At 54.4% G+C, this 17,783-nt stretch overlaps 2 protein-coding genes across 8 annotated transcripts; one reads left to right on the top strand and one right to left on the bottom strand.

Moving 5' to 3' along the window:
• The first annotated feature begins 97 nt into the window (after positions 1 to 97).
• UBAP1L (ubiquitin associated protein 1 like) lies at positions 98 to 17,372 on the top strand. Of its 7 annotated transcripts, none has more exons than XM_083850385.1 (5): positions 98 to 4,178; positions 5,644 to 6,366; positions 7,193 to 7,390; positions 10,418 to 10,519; positions 11,474 to 13,091. In XM_083850385.1, exons 1-5 carry the CDS (start codon positions 4,047 to 4,049, stop codon positions 11,606 to 11,608), a joined length of 1,290 nt encoding a protein of 429 aa, XP_083706511.1. In that variant the 5' UTR covers positions 98 to 4,046; the 3' UTR covers positions 11,609 to 13,091. The 7 variants fall into 7 exon arrangements, 5 of the variants coding, with proteins under 5 accessions (XP_083706511.1, XP_083706509.1, XP_083706510.1 ...); XM_083850383.1 differs by lacking the exon at positions 11,474 to 13,091 and having other exon boundaries at positions 98 to 3,383; positions 4,023 to 4,178; positions 10,418 to 11,460; XR_014588697.1 differs by adding an exon at positions 14,383 to 17,372 and having other exon boundaries at positions 4,045 to 6,366; positions 11,474 to 12,200.
• KBTBD13 (kelch repeat and BTB domain containing 13) lies at positions 15,252 to 16,991 on the bottom strand (the record flags this gene model as incomplete). The annotated part of the gene is made up of 1 exon (XM_083850388.1): positions 15,252 to 16,991. One exon carries the CDS (start codon positions 16,989 to 16,991, stop codon positions 15,615 to 15,617), a length of 1,377 nt encoding a protein of 458 aa, XP_083706514.1. The 3' UTR covers positions 15,252 to 15,614.
• Positions 17,373 to 17,783: the final 411 nt, after the last annotated feature.

The raw sequence follows: 17,783 nt of genomic DNA, 5'->3' as shown, positions 1-17,783 counted from the left end.
TCAAGCATTGCTTTCAAAATAGTTTCTGTATTTTTTTGCGTAGAAACGAACATGTTACAAGTTTAAACAAATTCTAAGTACAAACAAGACATGTTTTTAAAGCTTGATTAAAGCAGCTGTTGACATTTTGCTTTTCTGGACTAAAACTGGTACCACAACATGGAAAATATTACCTGTTGTGTTGAAATAAGTCAGTCAGACGTGATTATATATAAATCTGATAAATAAGCCTGCTGGAAAAAAAATACAATCTGAAGTTTAACCTACTTTAATTATTTTTGCCTGTATAGCTATTTTCTATAGAGACAGATCATTTACGTAACATTTGATTAAAAATGCAGCTCTATTTTATGTTTTTTCTTTTTTTTTTTTGTAGAGAATAAACAGAGAAAATTGGATTTTTTTTTTTTTCATTTGAAGTTTTTTTGCTCCTAGGGAGAGATTTGTTCTAGTACATCAAATACAACCCAAGCTATGCAGAGAGTTGCTGGCAAAAGGTTTGTGTGAAGGAACTTCTCCCTCCTACAAGGTGACACAGGCTTATGGTATCAAAGCCTTCCATGTCCTGGACAATTTGCTTAAAACAGCGATGGCCCATATGGTTTTGGGGCTTTGCTTGTCTACGCAGATTGTCGTGGCATCTTTCCAGTGTTGCAGTCGTATTCTCACTTAGCCCTAATGTGTGGGAATGGATTCAGCTTTTCCAGTTCCTTATCTCTTAGCATCACAGCATTGTGTAATTCCTGGAGGAGGCAACACATAATTGCCTACTCTGAGCTGATAAATTCAGCGCTTAACTTTGGGCTTATATGTAATGTCAGTGGCTGAAGCTTCGCATTGATTTCTGTTAATAATAAGGGAGCACTAATTAGTAGTTTTTGATAGAGCTAAGATTTGTCTAAGTGCAGAAGTTTGCGGTTCTTGCTCCAGCGTATATTGATTGCCAACCTATAGCACCACAAAATACAGATCACCATGAAGTCCTCTAAAGATTTGGGTTCCGATTTGCGTGTCCATACATCTCCCCTTCCCTACCGTGACTTCCAGCTTCACGTTGCTCCAGGACCTTCATGGGTAGCCCAGGTCCTGGGGGTTTTACTTAACAAAAAAAGCAAAAGTGCAAACAGCATAGAAACTGTTGCAGGACCAACACAATTCGAGAAGCTAAGTGACCAGAGGATGCTCTGCTTAAATAGTTAGGCTCCTTATCCCATCAACATGTCTGGTGAGGCAGGCTAACTGCCTAAGCTGCTGTAATCTTGAAGCTGTCAAAGTCGGGTGCTTGTCTGACTGTGCAACAATTTAAAGACCTAAGCAGTGGATAAGCAGGCAGTGTAAAAGCAACCCTCTTCTCCCTGCCGTGTGAGACAAGCTACGTGATTGCATCCACCGGTAAGGATAACTTTATATTATTGATAAAAATAAGAATTGAAAATGTCAGCAAATCATTAAGGTATACTTCAATCTTACAAGCTTGCTGTGGTTTATTCTGTGTATTTGCTCTTGTCTAATGATGTCTGCATTAAAACATTTTATATTTTAAGAGAGAAAGAATTTGAAGCCACAGCTGGAAGAGGAGTGGTTGAAATCTCAAAAGAACTTGTAAAATACATGGGAGATGGGCCATTGATTTTTAGAAAAAGGGGGAAAAAAAAACACAACAAAACCTTTATGTACTCAGATTCACTCTTAAGATTCAGATTTGTCTGAGTATAGTATTTCCTACTACTCTAAGTGCAACAACAAATATCCCACAAGAAGAGGGGTTTGTTACGAGTTTCCAGGACTCGTTTGCATCCTGTTCCTTCCCGGGTCTCGGTGCAGTTTGGGTTTCTTGTTCTTGTAAGGCTCACCCTGTCCTGATGGGTGCCTGCTCCTTTGCCAGCCTGCCTTTGATGTGAAATTGGGCAGTGCTGGCGTGAAGCAGCAGAGGTCGGAGCCCTGGCAGAAGCTGCTTTCTGGTGTGAGCCGTGTTTACCAGTGACCCCCGCCTGCTCCTGTCTAGGAGCGTTTCCACAGTCAGTGCTCCTCACCCTGATGGACTTCCCCCCCCCCCTTTTTTCTTTAAGCAGCTGGTTTGGGAGCTAATATTGGTGGGAGCTTTTCCTAGTGCCCGCCGTTAGCGCAGTACCGCAGCAGATGAGGACACCAAGGGCCTGTTCTGTTCCTGTATGAGGACAGCAGGACTTTGGTATGGGCTTAACCACGTTGCCGCTGCACCCTACAACACAGCTTTTTCTCTGTAAATGAGCCTGGGTCTTTTGGAGACCGTTCCAGATGCTGGACAGCAAGATACCCCTCTCCTTTCGCCCGAGCTCAGCTGGCAGTGCCGGGTGCCACACAGCTGTCGGGATGTGTGGGTTTGCACCAAACCGGGCCGCCCGCAGCAGGCAGGGGCCGCGCCGTGACGTTAACGAGCTGGGGAAAACGGGGACAACGTGGCTTCGATGACAGATGTTTCCCTGCCTTCCCTTCGTCAGCACTTGCAGGGATTGTAACTTGGGCTGAGCCCTCTCAGGCTGGGCAGCAGATGGCTCCCGGCACGTTGCACGACGCGGGCTCGCGGCAGCACACGTGCGGGGCCGGCAAAGCTGGTTAGGGGCTCCGGGGATTTGGGGCTCCTGGCGTCAGCAGCTGGGTGACAGCTCCGTGTAGTTGTGATCAGAGCAACAAGTGGTGCCGAGCAATTGTGTGTTTCGCTCTTAATTCAAAGCAGTTTGTCTCATTCCTTTCCAAAGGTAAGGAGCTGCCTTTCTCGAATGCCATTTCCCATTTTCTTTATTTTTACATTAACAGGCAGCTTTTTGTTCCCTGAATACATTCTGCCGCTTATTTTCTTTTCATGGGGTGTTTATCTTCTTCGTCACAGAGGCCATTCTTTTCTAAAGGGGAAAAAAAATGTAAAGACACTTCTATGGATACAGATGTCACACAAAGTGTTTGCTGTATGACCAGCATGGCTGGTGAGGACTGGGACAAACAAGCTGCAGATTCCAGAAGTCAGACGAAGACTTACCATCACATCAGGTTTTTGCCAGTCAACGTTATAGAAAGGAAACTATTTTGTGTGCTGTCATCGCTGGGGACTTGGGACTTGATGCAACAAGTAGTGGCTTATTTTTTACTAAACTGAGTCATTTATGCAGAACCGATGGCTACACGATCGCAGTAATATTTTCCACGCCACCATTCCCAGTTCATCAGAAATTTTTCTCTCCCCGGCCATTCCTAATCCTAAAACACATCACGGTGCTTAAAATGAGCCCCTGGTTCTTAGCAGCTAATCTCCCCTTAAAATGGCTCGTTCAGCATCCCTCTAACACCGTGGCTTGCACCAACGTGAACCTTGGCAAAAGCTACTGAAGCAGAAAATAGGAATAAAGGTAGGGAATAGGAATAAAGGTAGGGAATAGGAATAAAGCGCAGGTGCTTCTGTAGCTCTGTGTTGGGGAGAGCTATGGACACCAGCCCAGTAACACAGCGACACGGTGATGGTTCCCCTGGTGTGGCGGCTCCACGTGATGGCTCGGCGTGGTGTGGCGGCCACGTGCCATCTCTGCCGCCCAGCCCAGGTCACTGGGAGGTGATCTCCTCCTCCTCCTCCTCCTCCTTAGGAGGAGCTGGCAGGAGCTCTACAGCAGCTTCTGTAGAGCGGTTTCTGCTCTACAGCTGGGAAAAGGGCTCAGTGCCTTGCTTGGGGAAACAATCGGGCATACACGGGGCTGGCAAAGGGGTGGAAGCAGAGGAGAAAAATGCTCACAATCTCTGCTGAATGAAGCCATAAGCTTGGTCAGGAGTCTCAAGCTCCAAATGGCAAAGGATAGTTCGGAGAAATCTTCCTGCTATCTAGTAATTAAGACTTTGCAAATCCGGGCATTGCACACAGCAGAGTTCTTCCTCTCTCCAAAAGATCACTTGAAACAGCTCAGTTTTCTCTCCTTCCCCCCAAGTTTGCTGGGGTTACCTCACTCCCTCACAGGTGCTGGTCCTTCCATTGACATTTTTATTCCACCCCCTTTTAGACAGCAAGAAATCGGGCGGCGATAATGAGCTACCTGGATGGAGTCCCCTTCCGGACGGCCAAGAGCCTCGAAGGAGACCCAGTGGGACAAAACACCCTTATCGATGCGCCGGCCATAGACCTTCCCGACTGCACCGACATCCTCGTGAGCACCATGGTGGGTTGGCCTCTTCCACATCCCCTTCCGCTGGGATGCTGACAGGGATGCTTGTCTTGGGGAAGGGGAGGAAGGAAAACCTCCGAGTTGGTGTCCTCCCCGTCGGTTGTTGTTCAGTAGGAGTGCGAGGAGGTGAGGACCGTGTGTTTTGGGGTGGGAGGAAGGGCTTTGATTGGGTTCGGGTTTCCTTAATCCCATCCAAGCCGGAGGGTGGGATGGATGGAGGGTCTTTCCTCAACAGGAAGTTTGATTTGTCCCTGCAAAGGGCCAATTTCAGGCCCTGCTCTGGGAGCGTTTTATGGTGTGTAATCATCACAATCTCATTTATTTATAATATTTAATAAATATCTATTAATAAATCTGTCAGAGATGTGACAGGGCAATGTTACCTGTGCGGTAACATGTTTCCTGTGACATTTTGTGATCTTCCTCATCAGCCACTCCTACATTGCTGCTGAACGCACCCCCGCTGCTGTAGTGGCTTTGTCACTAGGACGCCACCACAGCACAAAATGGAGCTCAAAGGGGGTCAGAAGCCTCCCCTCGCCCCCTGCCCGCGGTTCGGCTGTGCCTTGAGCAGTCTCACCCGTAGATGGGGTCGGAGCACTGTGCTGGGGCACCCCGGGCCTTCTGCTTCCTGCGGCCTGTGGTGCTCCAGCACTAAAACACGCTCCGTTTTTGAGATTTTTTTTATTTCCTCTGGGTTTCCTTGAATCTGGAGGTGCAGGCGGGTGGCAGTCTGCAGGCAGAGGTGTCGCTGAGCTGTGTCCATCCTCCCAGCCCCACCTCAGGGGGAGGCCGCGGGCACACGTCCGTCCGTCCGTCCTTCTGGAGGCAGGCGGTGGTGGGCTGGGACGGCGTTCTCCACACGGTGTTTTCCTCGGGGAGGTTGGCTGGGGCCGGGCACAGCAGTAGCGGCAGCATTCCTGGGCCGTGAATGTGCCTGCCAGGGCTGGAGGAGGCCTTGTTTGGAGAGCGCTGGGGCACGCACAGCTTGCTTGTTCCCGGAAAGTGCTCTGATGTGAAGCTCGGACATGTTTGAAGCTGGGTGATGTGGACACGACCCCTCTGCCCTGCGACAGGCCGTGTCCTCCTCCCAACCATGTCCTCCTCCCGGCTCTGCAGGAGGCTCGTGCCCCCCCTCTGCTCTCCCCTCTCCACAGCAGCCAAGCTAACACAACCCCCTCCCTGCCTAAAACACCTCTCCACAGGATTTTAAATACGACTAGAAGCGGTAATAACGCCGCAGCTGGATGTTTTCCAAGTGAAAATGTTGAGGGCTCCCCATAGGGATGAGGCCGGCACTGCCCAGACCTGCAGCTCTAGTGCCCGTTGCCATCCCCAGTGGGGTCCGATCCTGGAACAACGCACAGCCTGTGTGAATTATTACGGGGCTTGCCCCGTACCTGCTGAACCGTGGTGGTGTTTTGGGTGTGCTCACTCACTGCTCCTTGCTCTCCCGCAGCACGACTTCTCGCTGGAACGAAAGGTGCTCTACTGGCTGGGGGCTGCCTCTCAGCACCAAACCTCCCGGCACCGGCTCACCACCGACACCGTCCCCACGGCCCCGCCGTGCTGGCTGCTGCTCATGGACCCCGCTGAGGGCAGGGAGACGGCCGGGGGCAGAGCGCGGGACGGTGCGGTGCGGCGCTGCATCAGCCTCAACGCCGCCGACCAGGGCAGAGGCAGAGCCTCCGACACGGAGAGCGAGGCCGCGCGCCCGGAGGAGGACGGGTACTTGGAAGATGATGAGTATTCCTCCACCTCCTGGGAAGAAAATGACAGGGATGAGAACGTTTTCAGGAGGAGAAACCAGCATGTCTTTCAGCAGATCCGACCGAAGACATCGCCCGGCTTGCTGGAGCCGCCTCCGGAGAACGGCTACAAGGCAGCGAGCCCGGACACGGGCAAGCAGAGGCGGTCCTTGGTTTTGTTCAACAACATGAAGAACGAGCTGGAAGCAGCCAGGAGGAAGCTGGCTGCTTTGGTACATCCTTTAAACAGAGCCACGGCCGAGAACGGAGGGCTCCCAGAGCCACCAGCGCTCCCCCAGCGCTCCCGAAACAACAGGAGCCTGAAGTATGGGCCGGCAGCGGCCGTGTCCTGCGCGGGAGGCTTGGTGCCAGCTCCCCCTCCAGGGCCAGCCATCCCCATGCCCCCCATCTGCAAGCACAAGCCCACGGTCCCGGTGAGCTGCTTCGCGCTCGCGGCCCTGTGCTCGGTGCCCAGGTAGGGGAGAGGCGGAGGGAGGGGGCGAAGTACCTGGTCCTGGGCTCTGGGCAGCGAAACAGAGCCGAAACTGGGCTTCAGAAACACTACACCGGGGAGAAACTTGTGCTGGGTGTCCTGAGAGCTAAGGGAAAGGTTTTGTCTGCTGGGGTTTAAACACAAGCTTTCTGTGTTGTCCTAACCAAAACACTTTTTTTTTTTTTCCCTAACAAAGAAGATACCTTATCTAATTTTCAATTGAAATATTTTTTTTTAAAAAGGAGGCTGGGTTTGGTGGCCTCGCCCCACAGGTGCTCCCGAGCGCTGATTTCCCTGATCTCTATCTGTAGCTGGGCATGGATTTATTTAAGTCTGGTCTTCTTTTGAGAGAAGGCTTGTGGTTAAACTGTTGTAGGTGCCCCCAAACCACGTAATAACCACTTACTGGGAGGTGCGCATCCCAGCCTCTCCAAGGCTCCATGGGCATTGCTTCCAAGCCACTGGGGAAGCACCGCGGGTCCTGCTCCCAGCAAGCTCACCCATTTTTGGGGAAAAAAGGGATGTATAGCAGGGAGAGCATGCACGTGCCTGAAGGGAATTGCTCCATTTATGGGAATTTTCCTTGTGGTGTTTAACTAACGCAAGGACACCCAAAGACAAGTGCCAGAGCAATGTTCTCTGCTGCCTGCCCCCACCGTGCTGGCTTGGGGACAGGCAGGGGGCTCCCGTGATGGCCATCTCGCATCGGTGCCATGGAGGTGGCCCTATCCCAGTTGTACAACACGATGTCCTGTCTTATTCTGCAGTCCCTCAGCCCCTACACCTGCCTGCCCCCGGCACGGCCGCTGGCATCCCGCAAAACCAAGCCGGATTCGGCGGCCGACCTGCTCGCGGCGCTGAGCCAGGAGGAGCGCGACCTCATCGAGCCCGTCATCGCCTTGGGCTACCCAGCCCGCAAAGCCATCCTCACCCTCCAGAAGACCGGGAGACAAAGCCTGGGGCAGGTTGGTGAAGCTGGTATGGCTGAAACGATGTGGGGTGCTTTGGGGAAAATGTTTTTTGGGAAAAAAAAAATCATCTTTCTATGGTGAGAGATTCATCTTTCCTGCTTTTGCTCAGAGAGGGCTCCCCACGGTCCTGTTCTCCTTTGGGGAAAATGAAGCCATTTATTGCATTTGGGTGTCAGAGCAGGGTTTTCTGTTAGCTGGCATGCCCACAGCTTAGCTGTAGGAAAATTGCAGCGAGTGGTGCTCAGCTTGTCAGTGAGTGATAGCGGCCGGGTGCCGCCATCCTCCCCATCTGGTGCACGGAGCGCAGCGTTCTTCTGAAGAGCAGATCCTGCCCCCGTATATGGGAACTTTTTGCACATCGTTTTTTCTCGGCTGTTAGCTCTGTGTGACGATTTCCATACAAACACCCCGGGGATTTGCCTGGTTGCTCTCCAAACCCGAGATGCCCGCACTGGAGCAACCAGCGGCTCCGTGCAAGCGTCGCGTTTGGGTCACCGAGCGCAACCGTCGTGCTTTTGTGAGAAACCCGCTGTCCTCAGCTCCCCGGGACTGCAGGGGAGCGCTACTGCAAGCCCAGGTGGGAAGGGAAGCTTTATTTCATCAATATTAAAGGTTTCTACATAGGCAGGGAGAGGGAAATGGGAGAGCACGGCCCACAGCCATTGTGGAGGGCCATCAAACATGTCTTGTAGCAATGTCTCTCTTCCTTGTGAAGGAGCAGTGCCTCTTAAAAACGCTGCAGTCTGCTCCCTTCTATGCAAACACACAGGCTCCCGTTCTCTCGGAGAGGTGATTAATGCACCAAAATACAAGGTCTACCTTATGTGCTGGTTTTCCCCACCAGAAGTTCCCATCTTTCCCATTTATGCCCAACACAGCCGAGATGAAACGCAAGGCCTAGCTGTTCAGGCGACCGTTACAAGCACAGAACTACCAAATTAGGCTAAGACCTTCCTGGAAAATATGTTTCAAGTTAAAAACAAGGGCTGTGGACGCTCTTCATTGCTTGCTGGTGTCACACGGGGTTTCAGTGTGTGACGATGACAGCTTCAAACACGAAGATTGACTGTGGCACCAGATGGTAGCCAGAAATTGTTCCGTTTCTTTGCAGTGTCAAGCAAAGCTGGCAGAGCCCACCCTGGGGGAGCTAGCAAACTTTTCTAAGTCTGCTGCCTTAACAAGGCGATGCCTCCTCAGTTTTGCTGGAAAAGCTTCTCTAAAAGGCTCTGTCAGGCTTGGGGTCGCCCTGACACGCCAGGGGTTCATCTGCTGGGGTAGGGAGTCACGGACAAGAGCTGAACCCTACAAGAGCAGAGTGCAGAAAGGCACCACTGGTGCAAGGAGCCTCAGCTCCTGCCTGGGGAGCCTCAGCCTGTGCACGTCCCTGGATGGCCGGGCTCTTAGGGAATCCGTAATACAGCAAAACCCCAGCTCTGCTGCCTTGCCAAAGCACACACCTGCCCCTTTCCTCCTCCATGAGATTTGGCTGTCTTCCCCCAAGCAACAGCTGAGATCTTCAGCGCTTCCTACAAGCCTTTCATCTGCTGACCCATCCGGCTGTGGCTCCCCAAGGCTCGCTGCTGCTTGCGGAAGCTGTGTCCTTGGTGGAGGCTCAGTGCTGGAGGGGTGGCACCAACAGACAGGTTCGCACAGCCCTGGCCACGTTTCCCCGTTCCTTCACCATGAAATTGCCATTGGGGAAACATTTGGTGCTCGGGCATGGGAGGCTAACCCCTGCTTGAGGCTTTGGCTTCACGTCCAGGTGGGTTATAAAGAGCCTCCCTGAGACACCGCCACGAGCTGCTGCTGCAAGGTGGTAATGTTACGGGTGTGCAGAAGCTCTCTGCAGCTCTGTGTGCCCGTTGGATGTTCCCCATCACATTCCTGCACTGGAAAACCAAGCACCGAGCTTGCTGGCCCTCGACCATGCTCCTCCTGGGGCTAGGAGAGCCTCCTGCTGCTTCCCCAGCGAGCCATCAGCCCCATGCTGAACCCAGGAGGTGAGCAGGTCAAAGTATTTAAAAACCTGTTTTTGTTTAGTCTTGAGGATATATATGTATTTTCTTTAATGATAAAAATCGTGGAGTTGACAGCGGGACAGATTTCGTGCACGGCTGGAGCAGCGTGTCAGACTGCCAAGCCTGGCTGCGTTCTGCTCTGAACGTGGGGAGCAGCTCTCCCTGTAACGGGGCAAGAAAACGCAGCGATGGTCTGGTTTTTTAGTTAGTAAGGTGATGAGGAAAATCTAACCACGTTATGAATGCCAACGACCAGCGAATAACTTGTGTTTGAGCTGAAAAGCCGCTCTTTAAGGCTTAAATTTTAAAAAATTCTTACTCTGTTGCAGGGGAACTAGCTGTTTAGCCAAGCTATATAAGCTCAACATTTGAGGGACTTTTTTGGCCTTTTTGTGTGTTTTATCGTCTTTTACTTCATCCTCCTCCTTGGCTACGGCACAGCTGAAGAGGGTGGAGGTCTGGGAGATGTGAATCAGCCTCTCCTTGGATGAAGCAAACACGGTTTTGGGGAGACCCCCGGGCTCCTCACCATCTCTCCAAGCAGCCATTTCCATATATATTTTTTTCCACTATTGTATAGCTCATTTATTATTGTCTGTCACACATGTTTTTGGACAGTGAATGATTCTCGTGGTATTCCAAGGATACCGTTGGGAATTGTGCTGTCAGCACTCCAAGAACAATGAGGAAAGCCAAAAATAACTGTTTGCTTTCAGTAATGACAGCACACAGGCCTCCCCTGGGGCCGGGGGGGTTCGCACGGGTCCCACGGGGGCCCGGGGCTGGGAGCATCAAAGGGAAGCTGGGGTTAGGGATCAGCGTGCACCTGGCATTTCACCCAGACGGGCTCTGCTTAATGAAAAAATATATAAAAAAAACAGCTTTCAGATGGTTGCTTTGTGTTCCGGATGGTTCAGATGTTTGCTCTGCCCCCGCGTCGCTCTGTTCCCACCCTGGGAGCGCGGTGCCTGCCGGGTTTAACCCTCCTCGTCTTCTCCTCCAGTTCCTGGGCTACCTCCGGGCCTGCGACCGGCTGCTGAAGCAGGGCTACGAGGAAGGGCAGGTGGAGGAGGCCATGGAAATGTTCCAGTACTCGGAGAACAAGGTCAGAGCGGCGCGGTGCCCAGCCTTTTGTCCTGGGGGCGCGCGGTCCCACCCGCCTGCCTCCTGTGCAGCCTCCTGCCGGGTCGGGGCCCGGTGCTCAGCCAGCAGTGAGCCCACACACGCTGTAGCCCGGACTCAAACCCCCAGGGTGATGTTGCGTGGCCACAAAGGCTCGCAGAGGATCGTCTCCCTCCTTGTTCTTGCCCTGCCGTGCGAGCACGATGCTCGCTCAGCCCCGGTGTGAATCCCGTCCCCAGGCACACCAATGTCCGTGCTCGCTCCCTGCCTCCTGGATCCCCACCGGCGTGTCCCAGGTGCAGGACCACACATCCCGTGCTCTGTTCTCCGTCAGCAATCCCGTTTTGGCTGCCGGCAGTTAAGGGTGAAAGGACTTGCACAGTGCACAGAGCCAAGCGGAGGAACTCTCTGAGCCACGTTGGTGCTGTCGGACGTGATGCCGGCCGTCACAGCACGTGGCCTCACACTGCTCGCCTCTGACGAGGGGTTCAGCACCAGGACGGTGCCTGATTCTTGGATCTGTGAGGTTGTGGCTTGCTGAGGACAGGGCCCGGGTGAGGTGTTGTGGTGGGGCCCATGCTGAGCAAGGGGGGAAGCAGAAGAAATTAATTGCAGGCTGCTTTCCTCAGCCTGGCGTGGTAGTTCTACAACGCAAACACGCGGCTGGAATTCATATTAAACTTTATAAGGAATAAGTGAGGTTAGAGGCCGACTTCATTAACCGTTTCTTATTTTTAAAGTTGCCTAAAGAAAGACTTTGTAAAACTAGCACTTGGCCTGCTCCCTTGGTCTGCTCCAGCAGCGGGAGCCGTGGTGCCCCTCAGCCGTAACACAGCCCTGTGGGATTATCTGGCCCCGCCGCACCGTGCCCGCTGACATGGGGCACTGAACGCATCCTGACGATAAAATCACTCCTTTCTCTTCCTCCCCCTTCCAGGCAGCCGAATTCCTGCACTTGTTAGCTCAGTTCAACGACATGGGCTTCCAGCAGAACGAAATCAAAGAAGTCCTCCTGCTTTGCGGGAACCAGAGAGACAAGGCGCTGGAAGAGCTCATGATGAAGAGGCAGTGAAGGCGCCCAGCACCGATGGGCAGCTCCGTCCGGGACACCCAGCACTCATCCTGCTGCTCCGTCCCCCCCCGGGCAGCGAGCAGCAGCGTACCAGCGTGGGTTCTCATCTCGTCCGGGGACATCCATCACGCGCCGGTTTGTCACTGCGCCGAGGCAAAGGCTTCGCATCGGCAGTGTTTATCTCCTCACCCACACATATCCACCCTCGAGCGACTCTGCTGTTTAGATTAGGGGGGATGAGATCCAAGCTGCCTTTCGCTTAGACTGTGCGAAAGCAGAAAGCGAGCCTTCTCCCTGCACCTGGGGAACGCGCAGCTCCTGCGGCTTGTTTCGGCAGCGCCGTGTTTACAAATAGAGCCACACGCGGTGATATAAATCATCAGAAGAGGGTGCTTTCATAAAAGCCGAGTGCTTTCACAGAAACGCCACTTCTTCCTTTCTTGGGAAGATTCTCAGCTGACTTAATGACGTTTGGATATTGTAGTTGAAACCTAGCCGGATCAACTTGGTGTCTCCTTCTGAACAAGAAACTGGAGAAAAATGCGCAGCTCAGTGAAGGGTTTGGAAGGAAAACAGGCTGCCGTTGTTCTAGGTAACTAATACACTGCTTTTACCCAGCACAATGAAAAATGGCTTGTGCAAGGCTTCACGCTCAGGAAACTCCATGAAATCTGAGCAGGGAGATGAAGGACTGGCTCAGCTCTGCCTTTCATTAGGCAAATTCAGGGGATGCTTCCCTAAATTGTGGAGACAGCGGCTCGAAAGTAGGCTAAGCACAAACATCAGGATCAGGAAAATCTGGATGCCTGGGGGAGTTTTTGTGTGTAACTAAGTACAGAGACTGGGAGCTTCAGCTCACCGTACAGGATGTGTCTCGTGTTTTGGCAGCGTAACGATGGGTAGTGTTTTTGTATAAAAGTACATTATTTCCCTGTGAATTAGATACAGATGTAATTTCTTTGAGTAAAGATGCTTGGAGGGGTTCTTATAAAAAAGTGTCATTGTCTTTTCCTATGAAAATGCCAACTGGCACAATGTAGCAGGGACAATTCTTATTAATTAGTCGCAAAGTATTTACCACTTTTCCACTGTGTCCTTCCAAGCGATCTCCTTGCCCAATGCGTTAAAATGCATTAATCAAATTAAAACAATGTGTCCCTGCTCCACTCTTCTTTGGGTAGCTCTCAAAACAATGGCATGCAGGTGTAGCCCTCCACGAACGCCTCCATCCTTGCCCAGTGGCCGAGCGAAGAGGACACTTTGCATCCAGATTTTGGGGGAACTGACCTGTCCGTACCCAAGGATGGGCGTTTAATGCCTGCAACATCATTAATGTAATTGAGAAGCAAAATGAGGCACCTCCTTGTGTGGCCACAAGAGATATTCTGCAAGGAAAAGGATGAGGAAATTGGTTGATGGAGCATGGGGTGGTGATCCCATCCCATCCCATCCCATCCCATCCCATCCATCCGTGGAGGTTGGCTGTGTCTTGCCTTCCTTGCAGCAGGTGGGAGCTCCCATCCCCGCTTTTCCTGCAGGAGCCTTTGCTTTGGTTATACAAGCTTTTATTTTCGATACGGCCCTTATAAGGCAAGTCCATTCTACAGACAGCTTTTCGTTACGTTCGTCCCTGCCAAGATGATGTCACCTTAAACAGAAACTTGCAAGAGGTTAAGCTGTGATTAGATAGATCGCTCCGGCTCCGGCTGCAAGCTTTGGCGGAGTAAACACCATTAAGATTCGGAGGGGCAGATAACGGTGGTGTGCTCGTGCCAGCACCGCATAACATCGAGTGCTAAATTCTGGTGCAGCAAAGCAGATCTGCAGCATCGTGCCCACTCACTGTGCAAGGGCTGAACAGCCTCTCACGCTGGCTCATGATTTCCCCCCCCCCCCCCCTTCTTGCAGAGGTACAAACAGCATCTTTTTTCTCCCTCTAAAAATTGCCTCGTGTTACGTTCTGTACCGCGCTCTGGGTGGACGGATGCAACCAAGTTACTCATCTCTTGGGAACGTCCATGCCCCGCTCCCCAGTGCCTGCCAAGGCTTGCCTTTTCCATCAGGTGCTACACTTAAAAAAAAATATTTTCCCTTTGAAAACCTGTGAACTGCTGGGAAAACAGCGCACGAAGGTGGGGGAGAAATTGCATGGCTTGGTTGTTCCGGAGCTGGAAGGAATGGGAGAGGCTGCCAAGTTAAACTGTCTTGGGTTAGTCACAGAAGCTGCCATAAATATTTGAGTAACAGAAATGATTTTAACTTTATTTTAATGGAGGCTTTAAGCCCGTTGTTCAGCTTAACGTGGTTTAAAGAAGCATGCTCCCATGTGCTGCTTCCAGTTGGGAGAAGACGGAGTGAAATGTTAATTGCCTTCGTCTAGGAAGGGAGCGCGGATTTGACTCAATGGGATTTATGCTCGCAGTGTGCTCAGCGGCTCTTCCGAATTCCTCGTGGGGTAACTCACGAGGTTACAAAAACCAAAACTGATGGGGCAGGAGGGGGAAGGCAGCCTTGTCATGGGGAGCCAGTGTGGGGCTGCTCCTGGGCAGCCCCAGTGTCCCCCAGCTCCCCCGTGCCACCATCAGACCTGCACCTCCACGAGGACCTGGGGCTGAGCTCTCTGGGTCCCCAGACCAAGCAGGACGGTGGCTTGGCCGGGGGGTGGAGGGCAAATGGGGGCAGGCGCATGAAGTGGTTTAAATATGGACGTGGATGCAAGCTTGGTTTGGGTTTTCTTGTTTATTTTGCTGATGTTGTTTTTTTCTCCAATGCAGTCAGTTCCGAAAATGCTGAGAACTTGGCGAGGGCCAGCAGTGTGAGCGGTGGAGACGTCCCAGCTGGTGTGCCCTGACCCCCAGGGGAGGGGAGCAGGGGCAGCCTGGTGCACGGGAGCCTGGATGGGCGATATTTGGGGTCTGCTGCCAGCTTGACTCCTCATCCCCATCCCCATCCGGAGGGACAGCAGCACGAGGCGCTTGCCAAGGGGGGTGAGGGCAGCCCTTCTCTGAACACCCCCAGAGCAAAGCCACGAGCTGGCAGAGGGGCTGACATCCTCCAGAATTTTGGGATTGTGGCTGACCGGGAAAGCTCAGCTGGTTACGGAGCTCCACTGGCCGAGGACACCTGGGAACCTGTCCTCTCCTTCCCTTTTCACACCCTCCGTATCTCTGAGGTTTGCCATGCCCTAAAAAGCCCCCTCTGGCTTAAACGAGAGGAGAGCTAGCGCTTGTCTCTGCGTTGTGTCTCCCTGGAGGAGTCAGCAGCTGGCTGTCGCCCTCGAGGACACGATGGATGCTTCCCAGAGAGCCACCCATTCACCCCGGAGCGCGGCCTGCCCCCGTGCAGGTTTTTGGAGAGAAACCCCCAATTCCGAGGTCTCTCCCCTCCATCTCCCTGTGTCCCTTTGTCCCCCCTGTCCCGGGTGCAGGCGGTGCCTCCCCGGGGAGCTCGGGGCTGCCTGGGAACTGTGCTCCCGCCCGCGGCTCTGTGCGGAGCCACAGCTGAAAAAGCATTCGGCGTGTGGTCGGATAGCAAGGGGACAGGAGGGGCGTTGACGTGGGTCCCCCCTTAGGAGGTATTTCCCTTTCTGAAGGGAAAAAAAAAAAAAAAAGCCACGAGAGAACAGTAATGAAAAACACAGGGCTTTTTACAGCTTTCCCTTTAATTCCAGGATGTAAAGACTAATTTCCCAGCAGAGCAGAGAGCAGGTGGGATGCTGCGCACCTTCAGAGCGGGGCCAAAATCGGTAAACCTCACGTCTGCACCTCTCCAGAGCCTGTCCTCTGCAGGAGCCACAGAGCCCTGCATGCTGTTGGCTCACATTTGGTGGGACTTTGTGCACGGCTGCCGTGAGAGCCTGCAGCCCCTTCCCCTCTGGCAGGGCCAGTGTCCCCTCCAGGTCCGACGTGACACCTACATGGACGCGGGCACAGGTCCGCAGAGGAGGAGAGGAGCCCAGGGGAGCGTCCAGGTGCGAGGGGAGCATCCTGCGGTGGGACGGGGCCGCCTACGTGGCGACGTCGTGGTCGCGCCGCGGCAGCCGCAGGAGGAAGGTCTGCAGGGAGCCGCTCCGCGGGAAACCCGCCCGCTCCTTCTTGAGCCTCCAGGTCTCCTCTTCCACCGAGTAGAGAAGCGTCAGCATCCTGTTGACCGTGTAGACCGTGTCGCCCTTGATGAGGGCGGTGAAGAGAGCTCCTTTGCTGTTCACGAACTGCCCCGGCAGAGCCGTCCACTGCCGCGAGGTCAGGTTGAAGCAGTCGATGACGCAGCGCAGGAAGTCGTCCGAGGGGCCGTTGCGCATGACGTAGAGGTTGTCGCGGTGGGCCACCATGCAGTGCCCGTAGCTCTGGTGCCGCTTGAGCTCGGTGACGGGAAGCCAGGCGTCTTGCTGGCTCTCGTACTCGTAGATGACGGTGGTGTCCAGCGGCTTCCACAGGCAGACGAAGATCTGCCCCAGGGCTTGGGCGCAGGGCGCGGCCGAGCTCGGCTGCGGCAGGTCGGAGACGAAGGTCCAGGTGTTGGAGGACACCTCGTAGCGCTCCACGGACTTCAGCGAGATCTTCTCGTACTCGCCGCCGATGGCGTAGAGGCAGCCCTCGTGGCCCACCAGCCTGACGTCGTAGCGCAGCTGGTGCGGGCTGGGGAACTCGCTCCAGGCGTTGGTGTCCGCGTCGTAGCAGAAGCTGCTCTCCACCACCTGCTTGCTGGCCCCGTAGACGCCCCCCACGATGTAGATCTTGTTGTCCATGGTCGCCATGCCGGCTAGGAACGTGCTGGCGCTCAGCGGCAGGCAGGAGAGGGTCCTCCACGTGTTGGCCTCCTCGTCCAGGTAGCAGATGGTCCTGGAGAGGTCCTCCAGGAACTCGAAGGTGGGAGTGTGGGCTCCCACGGCCACGAAGGAGCTGGGCAGGAGGGCCTCCACGTAGGCCAGCAGGTCGGCGGAGAGGCAGTCCAGGTAGTCCTCCAGCTCGGCGTAGCTGTCCCTGATGTAGAGCGCGGCGCAGTGGAAGAGGTCCAGGAGGCCGAATATGGCCGCGGCTTGGTACAGCAGGATGCAGTTGTCGGAGTTGATGGTGTTGATCAGGTACTTGGCCAAGGGCTTCACCTGCAGGAAGGCGGCGCATTCGACCGCCTGGAAGGTCTCCTCGCCGCCCAGCACCGGCCGCTCGCCCGCCAGCACCCGCAGCATGGCGAGGAACCCGGCGGCGCTCAGCTCCCCCAGCACGATCTCCTCCTGCGTGCTCTCCTTCATGCCCGAGCGGAACAGGGCACGGAAATACTCGCTGCTCTCCACCAGCAGGGTCTTCTCCACCGAGAACAGCTGCCCCTCCACACGGATACGCACGCTGGCCGGTGCCCGAGCGCCGTCCTCCTCCGGGGTCATCCTCGCCCGGCTCTCAGGGGGCAGGGGACAGCCCCCGATGCTCCTCCTCGCCGTGCCCCGGCCTCCTCCACCCTTGGGCGTCTTTGCCGTGCTGCCGCCGCTCGCCTGTAATATAAATCCCGTCGGCTAAAGATAGCCCGGCTCGTGATCGGCCCCGCGGGCAGCCAGCGGCCCCTTTCAAAGGCATCCGCCGCGCTCGCCGCCCACCCAAAAGGCAGGGGGGTCTCCGGCGGGGGCTGCGGGTCGCGGTGGGGCTGCTGGTGCTTTCGGGCATCCTCCCCGTGAGGCCCCAAGGGGCCGCTTCCCACCGCAGGCGCTGGGCATCACGGGGAGGGCTCCACGTGGTTGTCCTCCAGCTGGGCCACGCTGCTGGGAAGAGCAGGGCGCTGTACTATTTTTTCCCTCGCAAACGTCGGTTTTGTGGCCGCAGGGGGGTAAGGGACGTCAGCAAACCTCGGTGCCTTCCAGCCCGGCCGTGGGAAAGGGGCTCTGCGTGGCCAAGGGCAAGGAGAGACGTTTACGGGGCGCTTCCCTTTGCAAACCGGCCCCGGAGCTCCCCCAGGCACTTGAGCAACAGGGGCAAAATTCATCCCTGGCACACGAGCAATGGAACCGTGTGCTTGCACGGGGACCCCGTGGCAATAAAAATGAAGTGTAGAACTGCCCAAAAATGAGAGCTCCACGGGGCTCGCCCCGCAGCACCCGGCTGCAGCAGAGCCTGGAGGGGCTGCCGGCAGAGACGAAGCCACCTGTGACTCATGTAAAGAAAAAACCATGAAGAAAAGTGTCGTT

Source organism: Anser anser (assembly GCF_964211835.1).
Source record: "Anser anser genome assembly, chromosome: 10".
NCBI classification, from domain to species: Eukaryota; Metazoa; Chordata; class Aves; order Anseriformes; family Anatidae; genus Anser; species Anser anser.
Note: the sequence above shows the minus strand (reverse complement) of the source record. Positions and strands in the feature narration are given on the sequence as shown.

Bases quoted from the DNA above. Each gene is read 5' to 3' on its own strand.
- UBAP1L (XM_083850382.1), top strand. From the start codon at position 5,449: ATGTTGAGGGCTCCCCATAGGGATGAGGCCGGCACTGCCCAGACCTGC. The intron at 6,367-7,192 runs GTGAGCTGCTTC...CTTATTCTGCAG, and splicing joins AGCACAAGCCCACGGTCCCG to TCCCTCAGCCCCTACACCTG. The intron at 7,391-10,417 runs GTTGGTGAAGCT...CTTCTCCTCCAG, and splicing joins GGAGACAAAGCCTGGGGCAG to TTCCTGGGCTACCTCCGGGC.